Source organism: Peromyscus leucopus, chromosome 17, assembly GCF_004664715.2.
Source record: "Peromyscus leucopus breed LL Stock chromosome 17, UCI_PerLeu_2.1, whole genome shotgun sequence".
In the NCBI taxonomy this organism is placed as follows: Eukaryota; Metazoa; Chordata; class Mammalia; order Rodentia; family Cricetidae; genus Peromyscus; species Peromyscus leucopus.
The window spans coordinates 5975439-5997758 of record NC_051077.1 but is presented as its reverse complement, the minus strand read 5'-3'; the positions used below and the strand labels follow the sequence as shown (position 1 = coordinate 5997758).

The 22320-nt window shown below is 41.8% G+C and overlaps 1 protein-coding gene across 1 annotated transcript in view; it reads left to right on the top strand.

Annotated features, from left to right (window-relative positions):
• Csmd1 (CUB and Sushi multiple domains 1) overlaps positions 1–22320 on the top strand; it is a 1301483-nt gene that overhangs the window by 1155806 nt on the left and 123357 nt on the right. Inside the window, exons 37-40 of the mRNA XM_028882070.2 lie at positions 2649–2767; positions 6389–6458; positions 11118–11234; positions 17081–17290. Of these exons, the coding sequence (XP_028737903.2) occupies positions 2649–2767; positions 6389–6458; positions 11118–11234; positions 17081–17290 (516 nt within the window). The remainder of the gene's footprint in view (positions 1–2648; positions 2768–6388; positions 6459–11117; positions 11235–17080; positions 17291–22320) is intronic.

The following is a 22320-nucleotide window of genomic DNA, read 5'->3' as shown; positions in this document are numbered from 1 at the left end:
TAATATTTTATTATATTTTTAGTGAAATTTTCAAAATGAAGCTACATACACATAGAGAGAGGAGGGGGGACAGAAAGAGGGGGGAGAGAGAAAATGATCTTGCTAATAGTCTTTAGTGTATGGATTTTAAATATAGCTGTGATATCCTGTGTAATTGTCTTTTTATATTTGGCAGTTTTATCTTCTATGAAAAACCTTAAATGGCTTAAAAATCTGTGTTAGAAATACAACATATTGCAGTTTAACACAAACTGTGTTTTATACTTAAAAACAGCTATTTAGGGAAAAATCTAACTTGGGAAATTTTTGTGACATATCTCATAGCTACTGCTTCTCTCGTATGGAATGGCTGCACGCTGTGGTGTGGAGTGTTTTAACAAGTTCATGGGCCAGCCCAAACTCAATAGCAGGGGCTCAGGTGGACATGCCCACTAGGAAGGAAAGGGGCACTGATCTCTGGATGGTCTAGGATGCGTGGCTTGCAGCCTCAGTGCAGCCTCAGATTCACAGAGAGGAGGGAACATGCTAGCACCTTGTGGAAGCCACGGGCAAAGACTACACCATCTCCTGGTATGGCTAGATCAGCCAAAGAAAGACTTCTCTTAGGTTTTTTGAGCTGGAAAGCTCTCTGGGGGATTAGAAGGGGAAGCATCCATCCCAGTGGCTATGCTGAGCATGTACAGCACTTCCTTTGACAATGTCTGCTCTTTCCAAGAGCTTTGTGTCTAGAGTTGGGGTCCAGGCCCTACGCCCATGTGAGTACGCCCTGGGTGGAGGCAGACAGGTGTTGCCATTGAAGTTGCCCTTCAAATTCATCAAACTCATCGTTGCCTTGTTATTGTTTGTGTCTTTGTGTGCGTGAAGCCCTAAGGGATGAGGCAGCATAGCTGGCACAGAGTGGGTAGCTCTGCAGGTGGGGCAGTCGGCAGGTATGCCCACAGTAGCTAAAATTTAAAATGCTCTTCCAATAAAAAATACAAAGCCAGATATTGGGGCAAATGCTGAAAGATCAGGGAAAGGAGCACGCTACTGCCACGTCTTACCTCTAAGACGCCTCATCCTGAAAAGCCTTCAGTTCCTGTCTCCTTATGTCTTATATACCTTTCTCCACCCAGCCATTACTTCCTTCTTAGTGCTGGAATTAAAGGTCTGTGTGCTTCCCAAGATCTCAAGTGCTGGGATTAGAAGTGTGTGCCAAAATAAATAAATAAATAAAATAAAAGAAGTGTGTGCCACCACTGCCTGGCTCTGTTTCTCTCCTAGACTGAGAAACTGTAGTCCAGGGTGGCTTTGAACTCACAGAGATCCAGATGGATCTCTGCCTCCCGAATGCTAGGATTAAAGGTATGTATGTGCCACCACTGCCTGGCCTCTATGTTTAATCTAGTAGCTTGTTCTGTTCTTGGATCTTCAGGCAGATTTTATTAGGGTACACAATATATCACCACAGCTCACCATACAGGGAAACTCAAGGATGGAATGACCCTGCTGGACCAAGGCTGTTTGACTCTAAATTAATTGGTGCTCCCACCACCCAAGACTCCTTCCTTTGTGACATAATGTGTTCCTCTCAAGTTCCAGAACATGAGCAAAAGTCCACGATTACAGGGACACTCACCACCTGGAGAAGCTCTTCTCTTCTTCCATGGAACACTGAAAGAATGGAAGCCAGCTTGCATCTATAGACAGCTCTGGGCTGTGAAAACAGAGTCTTAATTAAATTAACACAGTTACCATCATCTATCCTGCAAGAGAGCCATTGTTAGAATGTACCAATCTTACAACACTCAAATCTTTTTGGTGAAAAAAAAAATTGCATGTTTTATTCTATGAAATACCATTCTTGTATTTTTTTTTTTCACTTTTACGAATGTTATGGCTGTTAAATAAGAGAGTTAATTGTTCTGATATTTTGGTCTGGATTCAAATAGTATATGATAAATTTCTATTGCAATCTGTGAGTACCTGGAATGAAGGGAATTAAAAGGAATATATAGTCCTTAAATTATATATTATAATATATTTATTATTATGTTGTTATTATTATATAATATATTTTATACTTATAATAGAATTATAAGGAATCTATTCGAAGGAAAGACTCAGATTACAAAATTCTATGGCTGTAATTATTGGTCCTGTTCACCCAAGATTGGACTATCCACGAGGTTCCTGTTTCTGGAGGTGGGGCAGGGGGAGGGGAAAATGAATGAATGTGTTCTTGCATGTCTTTTCCTAGAGAGTAGGAATTCCCAGATTTCCAGACTTGTAAAGTCTCTTCAGAAGGCCCGAGAGATGATAAGAGAACACCACTGCAGGCTTTTCCTGCAACAGGAAAAGGTCACTCAGTTGCATCTGTATTGAAATTGGGGTGCTAAATGTAGCTAAATGTGGAACTGACCTTTTTTTTTTTCCATCTAAGAAAAACCTGGATCCCTTACAGGATGGAAATGGATCAGGGTACTATGTAAAAAATCAGCTTGCGACTTAGATTTAAGGTTATGTAAGGCCCTCCGGACAAACGGCAGGAAGTGCGGAACCCTGTGCTTGTCTCTACGGGAAGCGATGGAAAGCAAAGCTTCCACTGTTGATGACAGAAGTGTTTTTGACATTCCCTGACCCCAGCCTCTGTCTTTGTGTCTTTCTAGCTGTGGGTCTGGCTGCGTGCCAGGAACCTGTTCTCCCGAGCAATGGCATCAAGATAGGAGACCGGTATATGGTGAACGATGTGCTCTCCTTCCAGTGCGAGCCCGGGTACACCTTGCAGGTAGGCCCCCTTGGGGCTGTGAGGGAGGCTCAGCACGGTCGTCTTTAGTGTTCACACCCCATGTCCAGGCTCCAGGTCACGTCCAGGCAGCCAGTTTGCTTTGTTCTGCTTGTTGTGAAAGAGCTATCACTGCAGATTATAAACCCACCATCACCAGAGTCAGCTGAAGCACCTCAACAGACCTCCCCGTTGTATTTTTCACAGTGATTTTATTTCAGAATTGGGTGTTCTTCCCATAGTCATGCACGGAAACATGCTACAGAACAAGGCAGTACCAGCGTATCTATAAACCCCCACCTGGCTCCCAGTGATGGGAGATGCTGCTATGCCCTGAGCATCAGCACCAGCCCATTTGTATTTCCCGTGATTCCATTCAGTATATTACTACCAGATACCCTGCTTATCCCCTCCACAAAGAACCATTCAATGACTTTCAAGAAATGTTATAGACAAGTTTTGCTATGAATTTTTAGGGTTTTTTTTTAATAAAATCATGTGGACATTTCCATAAACACATTATAAAAGGACAAACCGCAAGGTGAATGCTTTTTCTGTTGTGTTTCCTGTTCCAACCATGTGTTACAGAAAGCAGTAGTCATAACTGATCCTATTCATGTTTGTACTCTTCATGCAATTCATGTCATGAAGTAGTTTCTCACGTTTATTGTAGCACTGGATTCAATGTCTTCTTAAAGGTGTGTCTCTGAGATAAGCTCTGCACCTATCTTCATTAAACAGATTGAGTGAGGATCAAGGAAGAGGTGGGATAATATGCAATGAAATAATTCCACTGTGTGCAATTAATCTCTCTACATGTATTGGGTAAACATCTATATCAAGTACCAGTGGACAGCACCTAGCAAATACTAGGTCAGAATACAAGAACTCACATCATTCCCCACAAACCAAATGACATGAGCTATGAGCTCTATGATTGGAGAAAATGTCTATTAAATCCCCAGCATGCTTCAGTACGTGGAAAGTGTAACTCTTCGCAGTATTAAAAAAATTAATATATGCAAATAATTACATATAGTTACTTTCACAAAAGCCAGACTGTAGCTCACAAGGTCCTCGGATCTTGCCTGGTGCAGCATTAACCATATGGACTCTGCACACCCACATCGAGGATTGTAGAAATGGAGTTTCCCCCATAAAGTTCTGTAGCTCTGTGACAGAAACAGGTGCTTACTCAGGCATGGGGAGACTAATCAGGGTGGTTCTTCAAGGCGAGCATTGTACTTGCTCTTATTACAACAGAGAGAATTCTGTGTCCTATATCATGAGTTCCACATGTAGAGCCTCCTGATCTGCTTCCACATGCTTTCTGTGTCATCTTTTTTCTACTGGCTTTTGTTATAACAATAGATATAGTCTACTTTTCTCCTGTGAGCTGTGCATTTCTACACTGTGTCCTCTTCTGATGTCCACGCTCTTCTGGGTTGAAGATGTACTCTGGCAGCTTCTGTTGGCTTCCTCTTCAAAGTGATAGTTTAAGACCTTGGAGAGCAAATCCTCTTTCAAACAGCGATTTCCTATAACATAGAGTTGATCATCTTCCTAGATACACTAGCCTATGAACACACATCAGATTGCTTCCGAGCCCTGCTCACCAAATGTTAGCCAAGCCATTGTCTTCACTGTGAACAGTACTGAGGCCAGAGTTGGGGGGTGTGGGGGTGGCAGAGAAATTTGTTAATATCCATAAGAACAGAAGTGGATGCTGAGCTGCTTTTATTGCTAACACAATTTGACTAACACACTAATTACTTCGCACACACAGATCACACACTGTCCTGCAAAGCTCTGCTCCTGATGCAGTTCTCACAGAGACATCTATGACACAGAATCAAACTGGTAGACATTCACAGTTGTGCTGCCAATAAATCCTGAATATCTGAGTGACCTCTGAGACCGATACAACATAAATGTGTCTTCATGCTCTTTTAAAACATAAAAATCCAAAAATTATACTTTGAGTAAAATCTTGAAGATATAATCTCCAGTATCCAATTCTGTATTTGATCTATTATACAAATTTTGTTTGAAATCACTCATCCACAATGTTTATGGTACTGTCCATAGCAGAATATGTTCTAGATTTGAAATAAGTGACCATTTTACTGACAATCTTCAATAAATATCTTTAAAGGCTTTTGCACTTTATACTTAACCATAATTCAGGAAGAAATATATTAAATGTAATTTAATGGGTCACAGAATATATAAACACATTCACTTTAGCATCAGACTGTCTTATTGAAAAACACATATTTTTCAGCTGAATGTGCTAGTGCATGCTTTTAATCCTAACACTTTGAGAGACCATGGCAAAGGAATTGTGAGTTTGAGGCCAGGGGGTAACAGAACAAAACCTTGACTCAAAACCAAACATTGTAATAAAGACAATGGCTTATCATTCATTTGATGACCAGATGTAAGAAGCAAACATATTCTTCCTTTAGAACTATTTTTAAAATGCCAGGAAGAATGAGAAAAGAAATTAGTTTTGTGGCAGAATAATTAGCTTTGGAAATCAACCACCTTATCTTTATTGGCCATAAATGCAAATTTATGCCTCCCTGGACTCCAGTATAGTTTTCCTCAGTCACCTCAGTGCCACTTGTAGGTGGTAGATGAAATGTACAAGGTGAGGAGAGATGCCAGAGATGGTCACTGAGTCACAGGAAAGAAAAGTAAAAACAACACCTCTAAGGGGCCATCTAGAGTAGTGGATCTCAACCTGCAGGTCTCGACCCTTTTGGGGTCAAAGACCCTTTCACAGGGCTCACCTAAGGCCATCTGCTTACCAGATATTACATTATGATTCATAACAGTAGAAAAATATAGTTATGAAGTAGCAACAAAAATAATTTTGTGGCTCAGGGTCACCACACCATGAGGAGCTGTATTAAAGGATCTCAGCATTAGCAAGGTTGAGAACCAGTGATCTGGAGCCTTCTGTTATAGTCCAGAGAGTTCAGCACAGAGCGTCCTCACAAATCTCTCCACTGTTGTTTGGATCTTTAGAAGAGGAAGTTCAAGTTTTAAAAATGGAAGGTGTACTGGTGCTGTTTGGGGATCACAAAACCCTGAGTTTTGAGGATTCATTTCAGGACAGACAAGTAGCAGCTATGAGCTGCTTCCCAGTAGACCAGCTGGGTCTACTGATCTGCCTGTTACACTGCAAAGGTAGACTGACAGTGAACATGTGTGGCTTGTGCAAAGTCAGGAAAGTTGCCCCCAAATGGGCTGGCAGCAAATTCTAGCACACCACCCTATCACTCCATACCATTTGTCAACAATCACTCACACCTCACGAGCCAAATACTGTGATGTTGCTCTTGCTGGGGTCCTAAGACCATGTTTGCCTGGTTCTGCTTGTCCCTCTTGGGCATGGTAAAAAGTCAACAGAAATGTCGCCTTTTTAGACAGTCAAGAGTTTGTTAATGAAAAGGATCACATTTGTGTTAACTGATTGATTGATATTTCCAACTGGAACTCATTAATGATAGTCAGATTCACGGTTTTTAAAGGTCCACAGAAAGGTCCCCATATTGTTCATCTCTAAACACTGTGCTACAGTTAAGAAAAAAAGCTTGGTGGTTTTCTTTTCAACAGGGCCGCTCACATATTTCCTGTATGCCAGGAACTGTCCGTCGATGGAATTATCCTTCCCCCTTGTGCATTGGTAAGTACATCTTACAATAGCCTTGCTGAGTGATCCTCACTCAGCCAGCTTGCTTCAATCTATGCCCTTCCAGGTCCCACTGAAAGCACACACTGTCCCTCTCAAAGCACACATTATTAGAGAGCACAGTCACATGGGGTAAAGTCACAGGAATGCAATGAGCACCTCCGTGGGGAATTCAGAAGTTCAGCTTTTGGGGGGACTTTGGATCAGTCTACACACAGAAGCTCTGAGTCTCCTAGTTCAAGGTGCCAAACAGTTCAAATCCATGCCAAAATCCCCATTTATTAATGTATGAAGGAAGTTGGTAACAACTCTGACTGGCTGAGTGGTATTTCTGAACATGCTGTTAGCCTCGGGAAAAGCATGTTTGCAGAAGCAAAGCTCTCAGAATTACAAGCAAATCATTGAATCGCTAGAAACCGGCATGTTTGTATTCCACATTGAAGGGCCCAGTGATGGACAACCCACTGCCTGTTGAGTGGGAAGAACCTATGCCTGAGGTCCAAGGCATCCCAGTACAAGTCACAAGGTATCCAGCCCCTGACCAGAGCCATAGCATTAGCTTCCCCAGAGTTTGTAGGTGACATCACCACACTGAGGACATCACCAGTGCCTGTCTTCCTTTCTTGACCTTATCCTAGAGACTGTGCTTACCCTTCCAACCAGCCCGACTTCCTATAGTCACTCATCAACTGGCATAATGGAGCCTGTGGCCAACAACAAATCCAGCCACACTAAGCTTGTCATTATTTAAAATGTCCTTAAGTTGTTTATCATGTGATTTTTAAACATGACTTTTGATATTTTTTTCATACATTGCAGTCAGATAGTATGGAGGGGAATTGAGTGCTCTTGAGTTGGGATAAGCCTTAATATTACCTGTCAAGTCCTACTCTCAGTCTCTACCCCTTGTGCCTGGGCTAGCTGGCTCTTCATGCGGTTTAATACCATCAATATCATTTACATTTATCCTCCCACAACTCAGAGCATTTTGACACCAGGCGTGCCTGGCTCATCACCCAGTTTATCTGCCTGGCATTCCAGAATAAGAGCTATATCAATAGCTGTCTAAGAACCCGGCTTGCTGCGGCAGAGGCGCTCTGACTCTTGCTGTGTCTGTAGGGTCCTCCCACACTGGGATCGGCTGTTGTCACATTCAGATCTCTGGTGCCCACATCCCATTCAAGCAGCCCCTATTGTCTGAGACTGCGTTAAGAGAAAGGACCATCCATGTCCACAAATCAAGCAACTTCTAAGGTTGTGGCATATTCTCCTCTGGGCTGGTCCCAGTTTCAGGATTTACTTTGTTGACCATGATCATATAGTGTGTTGGTCCACGAGGTCAACATGATGATAACTGTTGTATGCTTCGCTGGTGTCCTGATTTCCCTGCTTCCCAAACAACTGTTAGCTATGCAATGATTTTGAGGAATACACAGTTTAACTGGCTTGACTGTATACAGAGGATAATGTATGGCCCCAAATGTGGTGAGCAAACAGAACTCCATGCTCTATAGTGGCCTTGCTCAGGAAATAATTCCCATCTGTATTCACCATCATTTTCCCTTTCAAGGGAGCATTCTTCCTCAGAGGCCAGTATTTTATTTGTGACACACAAACATAAATTTCTCTGTTAACATGCCTTCCACACAAAAAGCTCCTGTGTAAAGCAGAGGCTTGTATCCCAGCCTTGGCCTGGAAGAAGAAGCTGAAGGATGTCAAGGAGCCTGTAGATTCTCTACACAGACCACTCATCTTCCTGTGAACTACCGTTTTTCCACATTAAGCAATTTCAATTCTTTCAGCTCTAAAGTGGAATTGACTCCCAGCATACATATTCAAATGAGGGCCATTGTGTTTGCTCTGTGCTTTATAAGAAATTGTTTTATTTGAATTTGAATAACTAACTTACATTAGCAAGACGTATGACTTTTACATGTCCTCTAATGAGTTTTTATATTAGCAAATACTAAAGTTACATCAACTTCTACATTTTTTGGCAAGGCGTGCAGAGAGATCTCCCATTGTCAAAACTCACACATGTCTGCGATGAGCCTTGAAGACTGACATAAGAAATCAAAGCATTTTGTAGCTGTTAGCTCCAGATTTATCTGAGCTGAGAAAGTCAGGAGCTGGAGTCTGTAGAGAGATAATATTTTACTCACTGGCTTCCTAGAAGCCTCATGTCCTAATTCCTTATAATCGCAGAACTAATGGAGTCAAGGTACATAAGCCACTTTCTCGCTGAGCACCAGGCTCTGTTCTCAGAGCTTAACTAATGCTGACTGTTTTTAATATCCCATCAAGCCCTGGAGGGGCCAGGCAGCTTGCCGGGGGCCCCCAGCAGAGTTAGAGTTCTTACTGGGGCAGGTGGGACTGGAGACTTCTTGCACTGCAGGGTTCTCAAGAGTATGTGACCTGTGTCATAAAATAAAAATTCATCATTTGGTTCCAGAACATGAAAAACCTGCACAAAATATATAAATCCAGAAAAAATGCCAAGTCCCTGATATTCTGTAGCAAGGATCACCTGTCCTTTTGAAGGCAGCATTTGCTGGTAGGTCTCTTACCAAGCAGGAGATGGCATGAGCGAGGTCTGAGCAGGAGAAGGTAGGGGCAAAGGGGTTCACAGAAACTCTAAGAAGTAGCTTCTCTCTGGCCATTAGGGAGCATAGCAAGCCTGGGACTGGAGAGATGGCTCAGTGGTTAAGGGCATATCAGCTACATATGTGTTACAAAGACATGTATACTGCCAAAATACCCATAAGCATAAAACAGTTTTAAAACACAATGGGGCTCTCTGGGTAACTCAAAGCAAAGTAGATGTGGTCACACCTTTAGGGAGTTCTGCTTTGAGGCTCATCACCTGGTTCTTTTTATATACACAAGGCTGACCTATGCTGGTAGCTCTCACATCACAAAGAAGTCATCCTGTGCCTAGTATCTAGATGTTTGTGGGATCCAGCACACTGTCCCTGCCCTGTGTTCAGGATGGATAACAATATTGAGGATGGCACCTGTAACTCCAGCTTTGTGCCAGCTCCTGCTCATGATACCTGTGCCAATCTTCTTCTGAGGGGGTGGAGATTCTATAACAGATGTCCATATTTCATGAGACTAGATTTTATTTTATTTTATTTTTTTTTTTTTTGGTCATACTTAAAATTAGAAGGACCTTCTTAGAAATGTAACCATTTATGGACACTCATCTTCCTGACTTTGTAGCCATTTCCTATTTTCCATTTGTCCTCCCTGAGGATGGACACCATATCCACCTTCCTTACAGCTAGAGGGTCCTATGTGGAGAGGTGCTTTGGTTTAGCCCCCATACTGGCATGTCTCCAGCCCAGTGCAGGCTCAGACACCACACCCAAGCAGCCTGCATTTCACACATGATTCTCATCTGCTGACAGCTCCCTGCTGGGCTACTCTCTAAGCTACAGGCATGCCAGTTTCATCTGCGCTGGTGTCTAGAATCATAACTCATAGCAGAAGAAGGTACCTTTAAATGTTCAAGGTTATTTCTTGGATAGACAGAATGTTTAAACCTGGGTCGCAATGGCCTGTCTTGAGCAACTAACCACATTCACCAGGGTCGGCTTTTACATATTGTCTCATGTGAAATCTGCCCTTGTTGGGTAAAGTTATCTAACCCTGATCATTGAAAATAATTTGAAAAGTAAAAGACCCTACGGTATACATGCACGGGGCTTTCTGGCAGAGGTTTTTGAAAACATGAACTGAGTGCTTAGAATAAGAGAAATTTTTTCACATTGTCCTCTAGATAAGAAATGACATCATTGGCCTCATTAGATGAAAATACATGAAATTGTGTTTTTAACCCATCACAAATGGTCAACCCCTAGGGTTCCTGGTGAACCAGCCTTGTGGCTAATGTAAACAGATGTTTACATTGTTATAAAATCAGCTGTGTTTCTTTTACTGGCAAACATCAGACACAGTAGCACAGCATGTGCATAATTACAATACAGAGACTCTCTGTCTTCATGACATGGAATTTTCTGAGATAAGTGGTTGCAGAGAGTTACATTCTCCAAAGGAAGGGACTCTGAGTGCCAGGGCTGCTAAAGGACACTGGGACCCCAGAACCAGACAGAGCTGGAGCATTCTGGAGAAGAGGGGGGAGGGGTTCCCAGCTGTGAACCTTCAGGCCAATGTCTTATTCCATGGACATGTTCCATCTGTCATGGGGTGGTGGGGACGGAAATCATCTGAGTAACAGTCTTTATGACTGACTGCTGTGGAGCTTCAGGATGGTACCCGTTTTTTTTCCACACAGTCGGAGCACAAGTGAACAATCAATGGACAGATAGCAGTACTACCACAAACAACAGCTATAAAGCCCAAGTCAACTTGATGCCTGTTTGAAATACACTGTTAAACCAGCTGACCTTTGCTAAGGGCCTATAGTGCCAGAAGGCAAGTGGAGAAGAATCTTTACTCCCAAGTATCTCACAGAGCAGAGGGAAGCTGGGCCCCTGGGTAACTAGCATCCATGTTCTACATGAAAGGCTATTCGTAGGTACCACCCTGTGGGCTTTCTCTTTTCCAGTGTGGTTCATTAAACTGTGTTAGGTTAGGGATCCTTGCTGAACACAAAACTCTAGGAGACTCCTGTCCTCTTCTGTTTAACAGCCACCTGTGGAGGGACGCTGACTAGCATGAATGGAGTGATCCTGAGCCCAGGGTTCCCAGGCTCATACCCCAACAACTTGGACTGCACCTGGAAGATATCACTGCCCATTGGCTATGGTGAGTGAATGGGGAATCATTCCACCCAGCAGAGTCTCCCCAAGTGACTGATGTGTGACCATCCATTGTCTTAACTGTGTCTTTCATTGAAAGTAGATTACAGATTTAAGTAGAGCTTTGACAGAATAGCATTGAGAGCATGAAGTTATTCTAAAACATCCATTCAGCCATGTGGTTCTCTTCAGGGCAAATTTAATTAGCGGAATGATGCCATGACATAGCATCCCTAAGTCACCTGTCTCTTCATTTATGTTTCTGCCTATTCTTGTCCAGTTCTGGCATTCAGGAGTAGTGATTCTGGAAATTATTTTAGGGATTCCATATTAGGACACATACTAAATGCAATATAACACATAAATTTGGAAATACAGCATCTTATTAACTTTTTAGTTATACGCTATGTTTATTATTTGTGAAATTTTAAGATGTGTTTAGCTGTTGACTTTCAGGTTCTCTGCTTTAGAAAATTTGTAACTTTGTTACAAACACTAGAATCTTATTTTGCCTTGACTTCAGAAGGACGTGATCTTTGTACAAGTCTCTGATTTTCTTCCATGCCACTCTTTGCCTACCTTGTACCTTTGTTCTCACGATGGCCACTTTATAGGCTTCCAGCTCCTCTCTTCCCTCTAAAGCCACACTGTAGGTGCACCAAGGGAGGGACTCAGTGGCAGTCCTAGGTAGTAGTAACTGGACACCTAGATACCAAACACTTGATATATAAATGAGGCATGACCAACAGCTATATATAAATCATTGTCCTAGAAGGTCATGTGATGTGGGATGTCCTTCTGTACACTGTGAATATGTGTTGCTCTCATTGGTTGATAAATAAAGCTACTTTGGCCTATAGTAAGGCAGGATAGAGCCAGGCATGAAATCCAAGCAGAGATATAGGAGAAGAAGGGCAGAGTCTGGGAGATGCCTGCCAGCCACTCAAGGAGCAACATGCCAAGAGACCGGCAATGCCAGGGCCATGTTACAATACATAGATAAATCAAAATGGGTTAATTTAAGTTGTAAGAGTTAGTTAATAATAAGCCTGAGCCATTGGCCAAGCATTTATAATTAATATAAGTCTTTGTGTCGTAATTTGGGTAGTGGCTGCTGGATATTTGATAGTTGCTGGCAGGACAGAAACTTCTGCCTATGATCATGGTGTTTTCAAAGCATTTCCTGTGAATAGCTATACCCCATGACAGTAGCATGTAGAGAGAAAGCTGTAGAGAGGACATAACTGGTCCACTTCCTCATAAGAGAACACTGGGACCATGCAGTGGGATGAAGCCCTGCCTGGCTTGTCCAGGTATATGACAAGAGATGTTGTCAGCCAACATTTGGTCAGCTAGACATGGTAAGTAGAGGGCTTACCAGGGTAGCCCAAGAGAGCCAGCATGTAGAGTCTTGACCCAGTAGTTTTCAGAAGCCATAAAATGTCATGTGGAAAAGGACAGGGTGAAGGACAAAGCCCATGGCAAGGAGTTGAATGACTTTTCCTTGGAAGACATAACTCTATAGGGCACTTATGGCAGATCAAAGAACCAATTCCACTCAGATCTAACAATGAATCAGAGAGTTGTTGGGGTCACTTTGGGGAGTATGATTGAGGAGTTACATACAGATGCATAAATGTCTCAGTGCAATTACTTCACCCAAAATCCCACCACAGCAAGGACAACAGCTCTTGAGGGCTGCGTCCTAGAAGTTCCCTGTACAACTTACAAACAGCTTAGTCTCTTGGAGGCCTCCTGTCCACAGCAGTTCTTACTGCTTATATATAATCTTGTGGAGGGTCCCTGTGAATCTTGTAATTTCAGGAACTTCCTGAAACTTCTGAGTTTTATTTATTTCCAGAGCCATGTAAATTCCATTTCCTTCAAGAGTTTTAAACAGCTTTGCACCTCCCTCCAGCAAGATGTGCTTTGATTTAGAGAACAACAACCTACCCCTTCCTCTGGGTCTTTTATCTTTTTGTTCCTTTCTGGGCATCTTTCTCTGAGCCTTGGGTAGGAAGATTAGGTGATATAGATGCCTGATTATCAGGCTGCTATATTACATCAATAGTCATTTAGTCTCAGAAATTTGAACAGGTGTGTCTAGCACATCTTTTCTTACATAAAAGAGTTCCCTTGCATAAATAATTGAAGCTGACAGCATAGTAAACTTGTGTGCAAACACAAATGATTAGAAGGCAACTTGATAGACTAATCACATCTATTTAATTGAACAATAGTAATTGCTTCTGCACTGAAGCCTATTTCCTCCCAGGCTTGACTTACAGTACCAGAACTAAATCCCCTCCTATGGATCAGACCTTCAATTTGATTGGAAAGCAATTGATATCCATGACAGTTGTGCCATGAATGCACCAGAAGGCAGGCCTTGACTTACAGTGTATTGCTGCTGTAGCATGCAGTCTTATAACCAAGTGAGACAGTTAGTGAGACTTCTCACTCAGCATCTCATGTGGCACTTTCCAGCACTGTGAAAGCTAGCCAGCAAGGAGAGAGTTTCCAGATAAGTCACACTCTGTTGCCCATATGTCCTGAAGCTAAACTATGCAAAGGTCTTCAGCAACACCAACTTCTCATTTAATTCTAGCATGCAACTAGCAGCAATGGCAATAGCTTTATGGCTCATGAGGCCTTATGGGTCTCCTTGGCCAAAAACATATAGTAGGGAGTCCAATGCTAACACTAGGATTTTCATTCAACAATCATTGTTCCTTGGAGTGCCTTTTCTTACCTACAGTTTCTTCATTTAACTCCTTAGCAGTTCTCTCCTGTTCTTCAAGATACTTTTATAAACCTGCGAGAAACTCAAAGGCTAGCATTATATCAGAGACTTTTTACTTGTCTACCTTTCATGGCTGGCCTAGACTAAGCATCAAGGATCATTTAAATGGTCTCTGTCTCAGCAGCCACTGTCTTCACATTTTGGGGCTATTTTCTTCACTGATTTCAGCCTCTGTGTGTGCTGCCTTGGTGAAGTGGAATCTACTTAGAATCTACTTAGACTCTCTAGGTCTGTTTTCTAGAATACATCTAAAGGTGCAGTTGAGAGAAATGTAATCCAGCTATTCTATTGGTTTTTTGTTTTGTTTTGTTTTTTCTTTCTGTTTTATCATGATCCTTTTCTTTATAAACCACCATGCTATGATCTCACAAAATGATATCCGAAATTATAAAATGCTTGGACCATCTGGTACCATGAGGAAAGTATAAAGGGTCTTTTAGATGGTTTGCTATATACATAGGAGCTAAGTTAATACTCATAAATTCCATCCGCTGAAAATGAGGACTTTGCTGCAAAGTCAGGACCACATTACTATTTAAAGCTTCATCAGAGTTGGAAGGCAAATCCTTTGTGCAGTGGACTCCACACTGGCACTTGATCTTCAAAGCATAACTACCACCAGATGAAAGTGTGCTGTGTAAATTTCAGCAGAGATGGAGTCTTCGATTGCTTTTCTTGCTATATTCATAGAGTTTTAAAATATTCTGTGAGATAATAAAAGGATGACTAGGCTGCATTTGTTCTAATCCCTTCAGTTGGGCTCTGTAATGTCAAACTGGAAGAAGTTTGTTAGAAATTAGATAGCAATACAATCCTACTTTAAGCCAGATTAAAGTCAAGATCAGTTTCATTTGCTGATAGGTATTAGGTAATGTGATGTGTGGCTGGATTCTTTATCCCTCTTAAAATGGTAATTTTGCTCACAATACTATAATTGTCATGATCCTACTTCCTTTTCAAGTTTAATTCTATGGGAGTAAGAAAGCCTCCTTTTCTCCACCCTCCACTGTTTAGATGTTGGCTGTCCTCCGTGTAGTTGGCTTTTGGTATGGCTATTGTCTTTGAATTTCCTCTGAATTGTTGTAACCCAGAACAACAGATCAGGCATCCCTTACCTGCCGCCTAACAAGATAGTGTGTATTCACCAAGATGATGTAAGATGAAGCCACCACTTACTTGAAAATTTTCAAATGTTGGCTTTCTGATTGGAGATATTTCTTTCTCATCTAACTTTTGTCCCTCCAGCCTCTTTCTAAAGTTTCGTGTCTGCTACCTCTCTCATTCTTCCTCTGTTGAACCAAGTTGAATGAATTTAATGCAAACTAGTTTTCTCCAAGAAGTAGCAGAATGCCCTTGATTCATGAGGTGATTAGCTGTGGTCTAGTTTATGTCACGATAATCCACAGGAAGCAAGGATTGCGTCAATCTGGGCTGAAGGTACACCTCACTGTGACCTTCCTAGTGTGACAGTGGACATAGCACCTGATACTGCTGAGCCTCTGTGCTTCACCTCTAAAATTATAGTGGCAGTAAGCATCACCCCACTTAGTGATTTGGGAAGAAAGGCTAGCAAATGGGATTCTGACAGGGTAGTTGGCCTTCTGCTAACCCAACTAGAAGGACAATAGTTTGATGAGTGTCTCTCCTGCAAGTTTTCCTTGTAAGACTTTAAATTTACGAATTCATTTTGTCCTTTCTTCCCCACCATTCCTTCCTTAGCTCTTCTTTCTAGTTCTTCACTCACCTGACATTTTATAACGCCCTTCCTTGGATACCTGCTATTTTCTCTGTATCTCCTCTTAGCTAGGATAGCTCATGTAAGCACTGGATTTAATTTTTTAACATAGTATGTTCGATGAAAATTCGCTCTTTACCATCAAAATCAGGAGGGACTAGGATGTAACTCGATGACAGAACACTGTTCTAGCATGTAGGAGCCCCTGGGTTTGCTCTTGAGAACCACCTTAGGAGAACAGGGGGAAAAGAATGAGAAAGTAATTTTTATTGTATTATTAATATTCAGAGTTTAGATTCCATAGCCAAGCTCATTCATGGATTTATTCAAAGACTAATGTCATTGGGGTTCTGTTTTAAATTTTCAAACAATAAAATCAGTTTAGAGCCAGCATTCAAACATCCAAGGCCATGCACCACAGAAAAGGCTCTAAACGTCTTGATTTGGGCTTTCTTCTACATTATTGACCATAGCTTGTCCACACAAATCAATGAGAACAATATCCTGGTACACGGAGCTGAGCCAGTCTTTTGTATCTTGATCTTAGCCTTGATTCTGAGAGTCACATTGACCTCTATCAGACTGGGTTTCTTGAGAGCCTCTGTAACTTGCTTTGCATGTGATGCAATTAAATATAATCCCTGCTTATCTAAAACATCTTTTATGTAATAGTATAATAGCCCAGTTAATATAAGAATGAACCTGTAAAAAAATCATTACATTCATTTTTGTATGTGTGTGTTTTGTATCTATGTATGTGTGTGCTCACATGCCTCTATATATGTGTGGAGGTCAGAGGTCAGTTTATAGGAGCTGGTTCTCTCCTTCCATGTGGATCTCAGAGATTGATTATATGTCATCAGGTTTAGAAACTAGTACTGTTACTTAATGGTTCATCTTGAAGACCCTAGAATATGTTACAAAGTTTGTTTTGTATTTTTAATTTAGTATTGACTTCTTTGATTAAAATCATGATTAACATGTGAATGATATCATGTATGATGCCAGCCTTCTGTTTGGGTTATAATCATTGTTGGAGTGACACATCCTTAAATTACTATTCTAAAAATGATGTCTGTGCCTCTCTGTGATATGGTGCTGGTACTAGTCATATTTCACAGAAATTGACTAGTGGTTATGAATTTTGCAGACAAAGATCACATAGAGTTAAGCTAAGCCAAGGTATTCTTCAAAGATACGGTATTTCCTCCACCATGCCCCTCTTTTTTATAGAATGAAGTGGTAATTCCTTTGATCAGCCATGATCTTGGATACATTATCATGAACTTTCTGAAGATTCCATGTTTTCTCATAGGTGCGCATATCCAATTTCTGAATTTCTCAACTGAAGCCAACCATGACTACCTGGAGATCCAAAATGGACCTTACCACAGCAGTCCAATGATGGGCCAGTTCAGTGGCCCTGACCTGCCTGCATCTCTGCTGAGCACTACACATGAAACTCTCATCCGCTTCTATAGTGACCACTCACAGAACCGACAAGGATTTAAACTCAGTTACCAAGGTAAGCATTGAGACAAAACGCTCTGCAGATGCTCCTTATGCTGCATTTAATCTTAAATATCCCTGATTGTTTAAAGCCTTGTGTAGCCAAATGGACTCCCAAAACATGTCGACCTCTGCCTTGTGGAATCATGACAGTCCTGGGACATGGGGCTAAGAGCACAGAGGAAAAGCTTAGCCAGGTGAAGACCTCATACAGACCCTGCCCTCAGCCTAATCTCCCCTCCTCTTTCTACTCTTTTATCATTATACACCTCCAGTCACAAGGCCTTCTCTCCTGTCACTTGTACCTTATAGCCTTTGTCCCTTTAGGACATGGACTGGACCAGAAGAGTCAGCTGGTATCAGAGATAAGAATGGCAGCCACTGGCACTTGTACGTTCTCTCAGCTCAGCATCATGTCCTCTCCCCTGTTTGAATGTTGTTTAAGTCACATCAGTATCTTAGCCATTGTTCCGTTGCTGCAACAAGACACCATGACAAAGGCAACTCTTATAAAAGAAAGCATTTAATTAGGGCTGGCTTCTAGTGTCAGAGGTTTATCATCAGGGCACAAAGCATGTTGGTAGACAGGCAGACATAGTGCTGTATGAGAAATAGCCGAGAGGTCTACATCCTGATTTACAGGAAACAGGAAGAGAGAGAGTGCAGATGGGCCTGGCATGAGCTTTTGAAATCTCAAAGCCTGCCCTTAGTGACACACTTTCTACAAGGCGGTAGTTACTCCAACAAGGCTATACCTCCTGATCCTTGTAAGCCATCCAAACAGCTCTACTCCCTGATGGCTAAACATTCAAATATATGAGCCTAGGGTACATTCTTAGTCACACCACCACCATCAGTAAAGAGAAGTGGTTCAGAGCCACTCGGGAGGCAGGTGGATCTCTGTGAGTTTGAGGCCAGCCTGGGCTACAGAGTGAGTTCCAGGAAAGGCACAAAGCTACACAGAGAAACCCTGTCTGAGAGAGAGAGAGAGAGAGAGAGAGAGAGAGAGAGAGAGAGAGAGAGAGAGAGAGAGAGAGAGAGAGAGGAGAAGCAGTTCAGAAGCAAAGCATTCTCTCACTCATCCAAACACAAAATCACTGAAAAAAGTTCCCATCACTTCATCCCAAAGCACCCTTGAATGATCAAAAAAAAAAAAAAAGCTCAGAGCTTTTATTACATCTGAAATCACTTAGTTGGCCTTCTCTAAGTATTGTCACATTAAATGAGTTGAAAATGCCCATGGTTGAGTCACTCACTACTTTTTTATGGTTTTTTGTTGTTGTTGTTGTTTTTTGTTTTTAAAGAACAGTCCTCAGAAACAGGACACTGACATTTTATCACAGTAACATGCTAGTATTTAAGGTTGATTCTCTGGTGCTGTTACTTAAATTCTCATCTAAAATGTAAAATGTCGGCGTGCACTTCCAGAATTGGGGTCTCTGAAAAGAAGAGCCCAGTGAGGAGGAAACAGAGGGACATATCCTCTCCCCTGTCCTCTGAGGACTCCTGTAGAACTCAGATCACGTGTACTACACAGAGGTGTGTACTACACAGAGGTGTGTACTACACAGAGGTGTGCCTGTCCCTCAACCATGGTGAACGCCTTAGAGTGAGGTGGGTTTTACCTAAGTCTTTCGGTGTGTAGAGATCATTAATGCTGCCCCCATTAGGACCCAGGTCCACTGCTCCTGAGTGACCAAGTAGAGAGGCGTGACTAGCTTTGCTGATCATCTCAGATCCTTTGGGATGGCAACTTCAAGAGTCTAGTCGTGGTCTGTTGTCATGGTTGTTGGATAAGACTGGGTCCCTGAGCAAGGACAGGATTAGGAACTGGCATGCCAATGGAGAAGTATCTTACATTAAGTCTATGAGATTTGGGGTAGTTTTTATTACTGAGTGAGAGCTAGACTAAACCAATAGATATCCTGGGTCTTCTCAAAGTCAGGAATCAATTGCCTATGCATATGTATAATAAACCTTCTACCAAAAAGAACAGTACAGAAGAGTGGTGACCACTGCAGATCTGTTCCATGCTCCAGTATAGCCTGGTATCTGGCTCAGGCTGGCCCCCACCCAGTGTAACACATGAGTTCTGTGCTTGTTGATGCTCCCTTCCCGGTGATAAAGAACCTGCATTCTGCTCTCTGTTCACTTTAGGGAGGTTCCTGCACTATGGAGGTCTCTTCTTTGTGTCCGGTTCTGTGTTCTTGACTGTTCCTTAAATGAAGTCTGCTTCAGCGATTGATAGACCCAGCTCAATTAACTCTTGGGTTGGTTTCATGGCAGTTGGGGAAGACAACAGAAAGTAATGTCTTAATCTTGGGGGTGGATCAGAATGTAGTGTCGCCACCCAGAGCCAGAAGTAGATTTCATTCTTCTGACCAGAATCTAATTCTGAAGCTGATTCCCTGGAAGACTTTAGTGTCTAGACTGTATTTTTCTGCCATACCCTCACATAGTCTCCACGTAAGGGTGTTGATTTAGAAGATATGCAAATCCAGCATCTTTGTAGCATCTCTAACCTCTGCCCAGACTAGAGCCAAAGACTTATGTTTAAACACTTCTGGAATCTCTGGCAAGAATGGGGGAAGGGGGTCAGTGGTTAAGAGCACTGGCTGCTCTTGCAGAGGACCCAGGTTCAGGCCCAAGCACAGTCACTACAGCTCACATCTTTAATGCCCTCTTCTGGCCTCCTCAAGCACTAAACACTTGTGATACACAGACACACAGGCAGGCAAACCAATCATACACATAAAGAATAAATAAACCTCTTAAAAATCTACTATTTTCTTTTTTTAGCATTTATGGCCAGGGAGGCATGTGTGCACAGACATGGAGGATAAAGAATGCCTTGGATGAGTCATTTTTTCTCCTTCACTGTGTAGGTTTCTCAGTTAGAATTCGGGTCACAAGCTGCAGCAGCAGCAAGTGCCTTTACATAAAGGGCCATTTTTTCATGTCATTGACTCCCACTTTGAAGCAGAGTCTCAGTATACAGACTGAGCTGGCCTTGAACTTGGAGAGATCTACCACCTGCCTTTGCCTTCTAAGTGCTAGCATGATCAAAGTTGTATGCCACCATGCCTAGTCCCCTTTTTAAAGCAGATCGTATGATTACTCCATATTGATTGGATCCTAGAAAGTGATTTGACCCTCAGGACTTTACACAGGACATACATTTGACCATGCGTTTCCTTCCTGAAAAATATAAAACTAAAGAGATGTGGGGACTGTCCACCAAAAGAGAATCATTAAAAAGAATTTAACCTCATGTTTAAAGTTCTTCTATAAAGTGTTGATATGCAAAACATTTCTGACTAAAGGCCACTCACTCTGTGTTGTTGAAAAGAAGCCTTCTGAAAACACTAACGGTTTTCCTTTCTAAAGGACATGGTCACAGTACTGAAGAGGAATGGCCCCTTTCCTGGGCTGACAGACCCTTTCAGTGTGGGCAACATCTGCATGGACTCTTTTAAGCTGGAGTAAATCTTGGTGTTAATTTGCATTAACTATTTGGAAACTATTACATAGTTATGTTTCAAACCATTGGCCAGCTCCAGCAGATGCAGCACTTTTGAGGTATCTCTTTTCTTGAGTCCCCTGATTGTGTATCCAACATTTCAATTTCCTTCAAATACAGAGAGTCCCACCTCCAGTAGTGCCTTCCAACTACTTCATTTCATATAATCTTATTGTTTGCTTGTTTATTTTTTTATAATTTCCAGGTCTCTGATAATTATCTTAATCCAAGCTGAATGACTTGTAAACAGCTAACCCCAGGAGAAGCCTGCATAGGAATCACCTAGACCAGGGGTCACATGTTGTATGGTTTACGATTTTAGTAATTATCCGATGTTGATGTCTGCAATTAGGTGTCAACAGTTCAAGAGATACCCATGGGTCAAATTTCCCTTCTTCTTGCATATTAAAATTTGGAAGTATCTCCCTGGGAAAGATACTGGGGTTCAGGGAAGGCTCTCCACTTTTTAGTGGAGGCAGGCTGTGGCTCCCTGTACCTGTGCTCAATGATACGCACCTGCTTGACCTTCTAGAATCTAGACCTGTGAACACTCTTGAAGGAGAACCATCTAGGCATCTAGTTGGCTGAGCAAATATTTTATCCACTTGACACTTGGCTTTTAAATATTCACATGAAAGATCTCACTAAAAAGCATAATTTATTATAATTCATTTTTCATAACTAGAAAGCATGGAAATCAGTTCTATAATGAAGAATGACAGCATGAACTTGAGACACGCTCATTTCTCATAGACTGTCATATTTAACAGAGATGGTGATACGATGGTTTACCAGTGTTTGTCATTGTATAAAGTGTAGGAATTGGCAAACAGACACTGACAATGATTTGTTAGATGCAGAGGCACCCATAGTTTCTACACAAGATTTATAAGCTTTGGGTACAATCAATAACTCTGAAGAAGATACGTATATCATGAGGACAGGCCTTGTCATTCACAGTGATGTCTGCTGTGCATATCTTATTCCTCAGCTTTACCTTATATTCTTGGCCTGCTTAAAGGTCAAAAAATGCTGCTGCTGGTTAGAGCTGTCTTGAAGTTAAATGACTTAGAAAAAGGACTTTGCTAAGTAGCATGAAATGTTTGCATCCCATTTCTAAGTGAAGCATTGGGAAGGATGAGGGCATGTGGCTGTTTGTCACCGAGCTAGGTATCAATCCAAAAGTGAAAGAGACATTAGAACAATCACTGCTGGTCCCATTGGCTGTCATGGAAAGCACTTTTGAAGCACCAAGACTCAGGGTGGATGTGGCTAATATCTGTTGTTCAGTGTCACACACAAGATGAGGCTGGGTACTGCACTATATAGTCTTTGTAGATTGTGAAAATGCTTGTGGAATTTTGCTTATTAAGTAACTTCCTTTTCCTTTAGAGGAAGCTTTCAGAGATATTGAGCCCCCCTCCTAGATTATAATGTCTCCTTAGTCATTGAAATAGTAATTGTTCAGCTATGAAAATCTTTTTTTTTTTTTTTTTTTTTTTTGGTTTTTCGAGACAGGGTTTCTC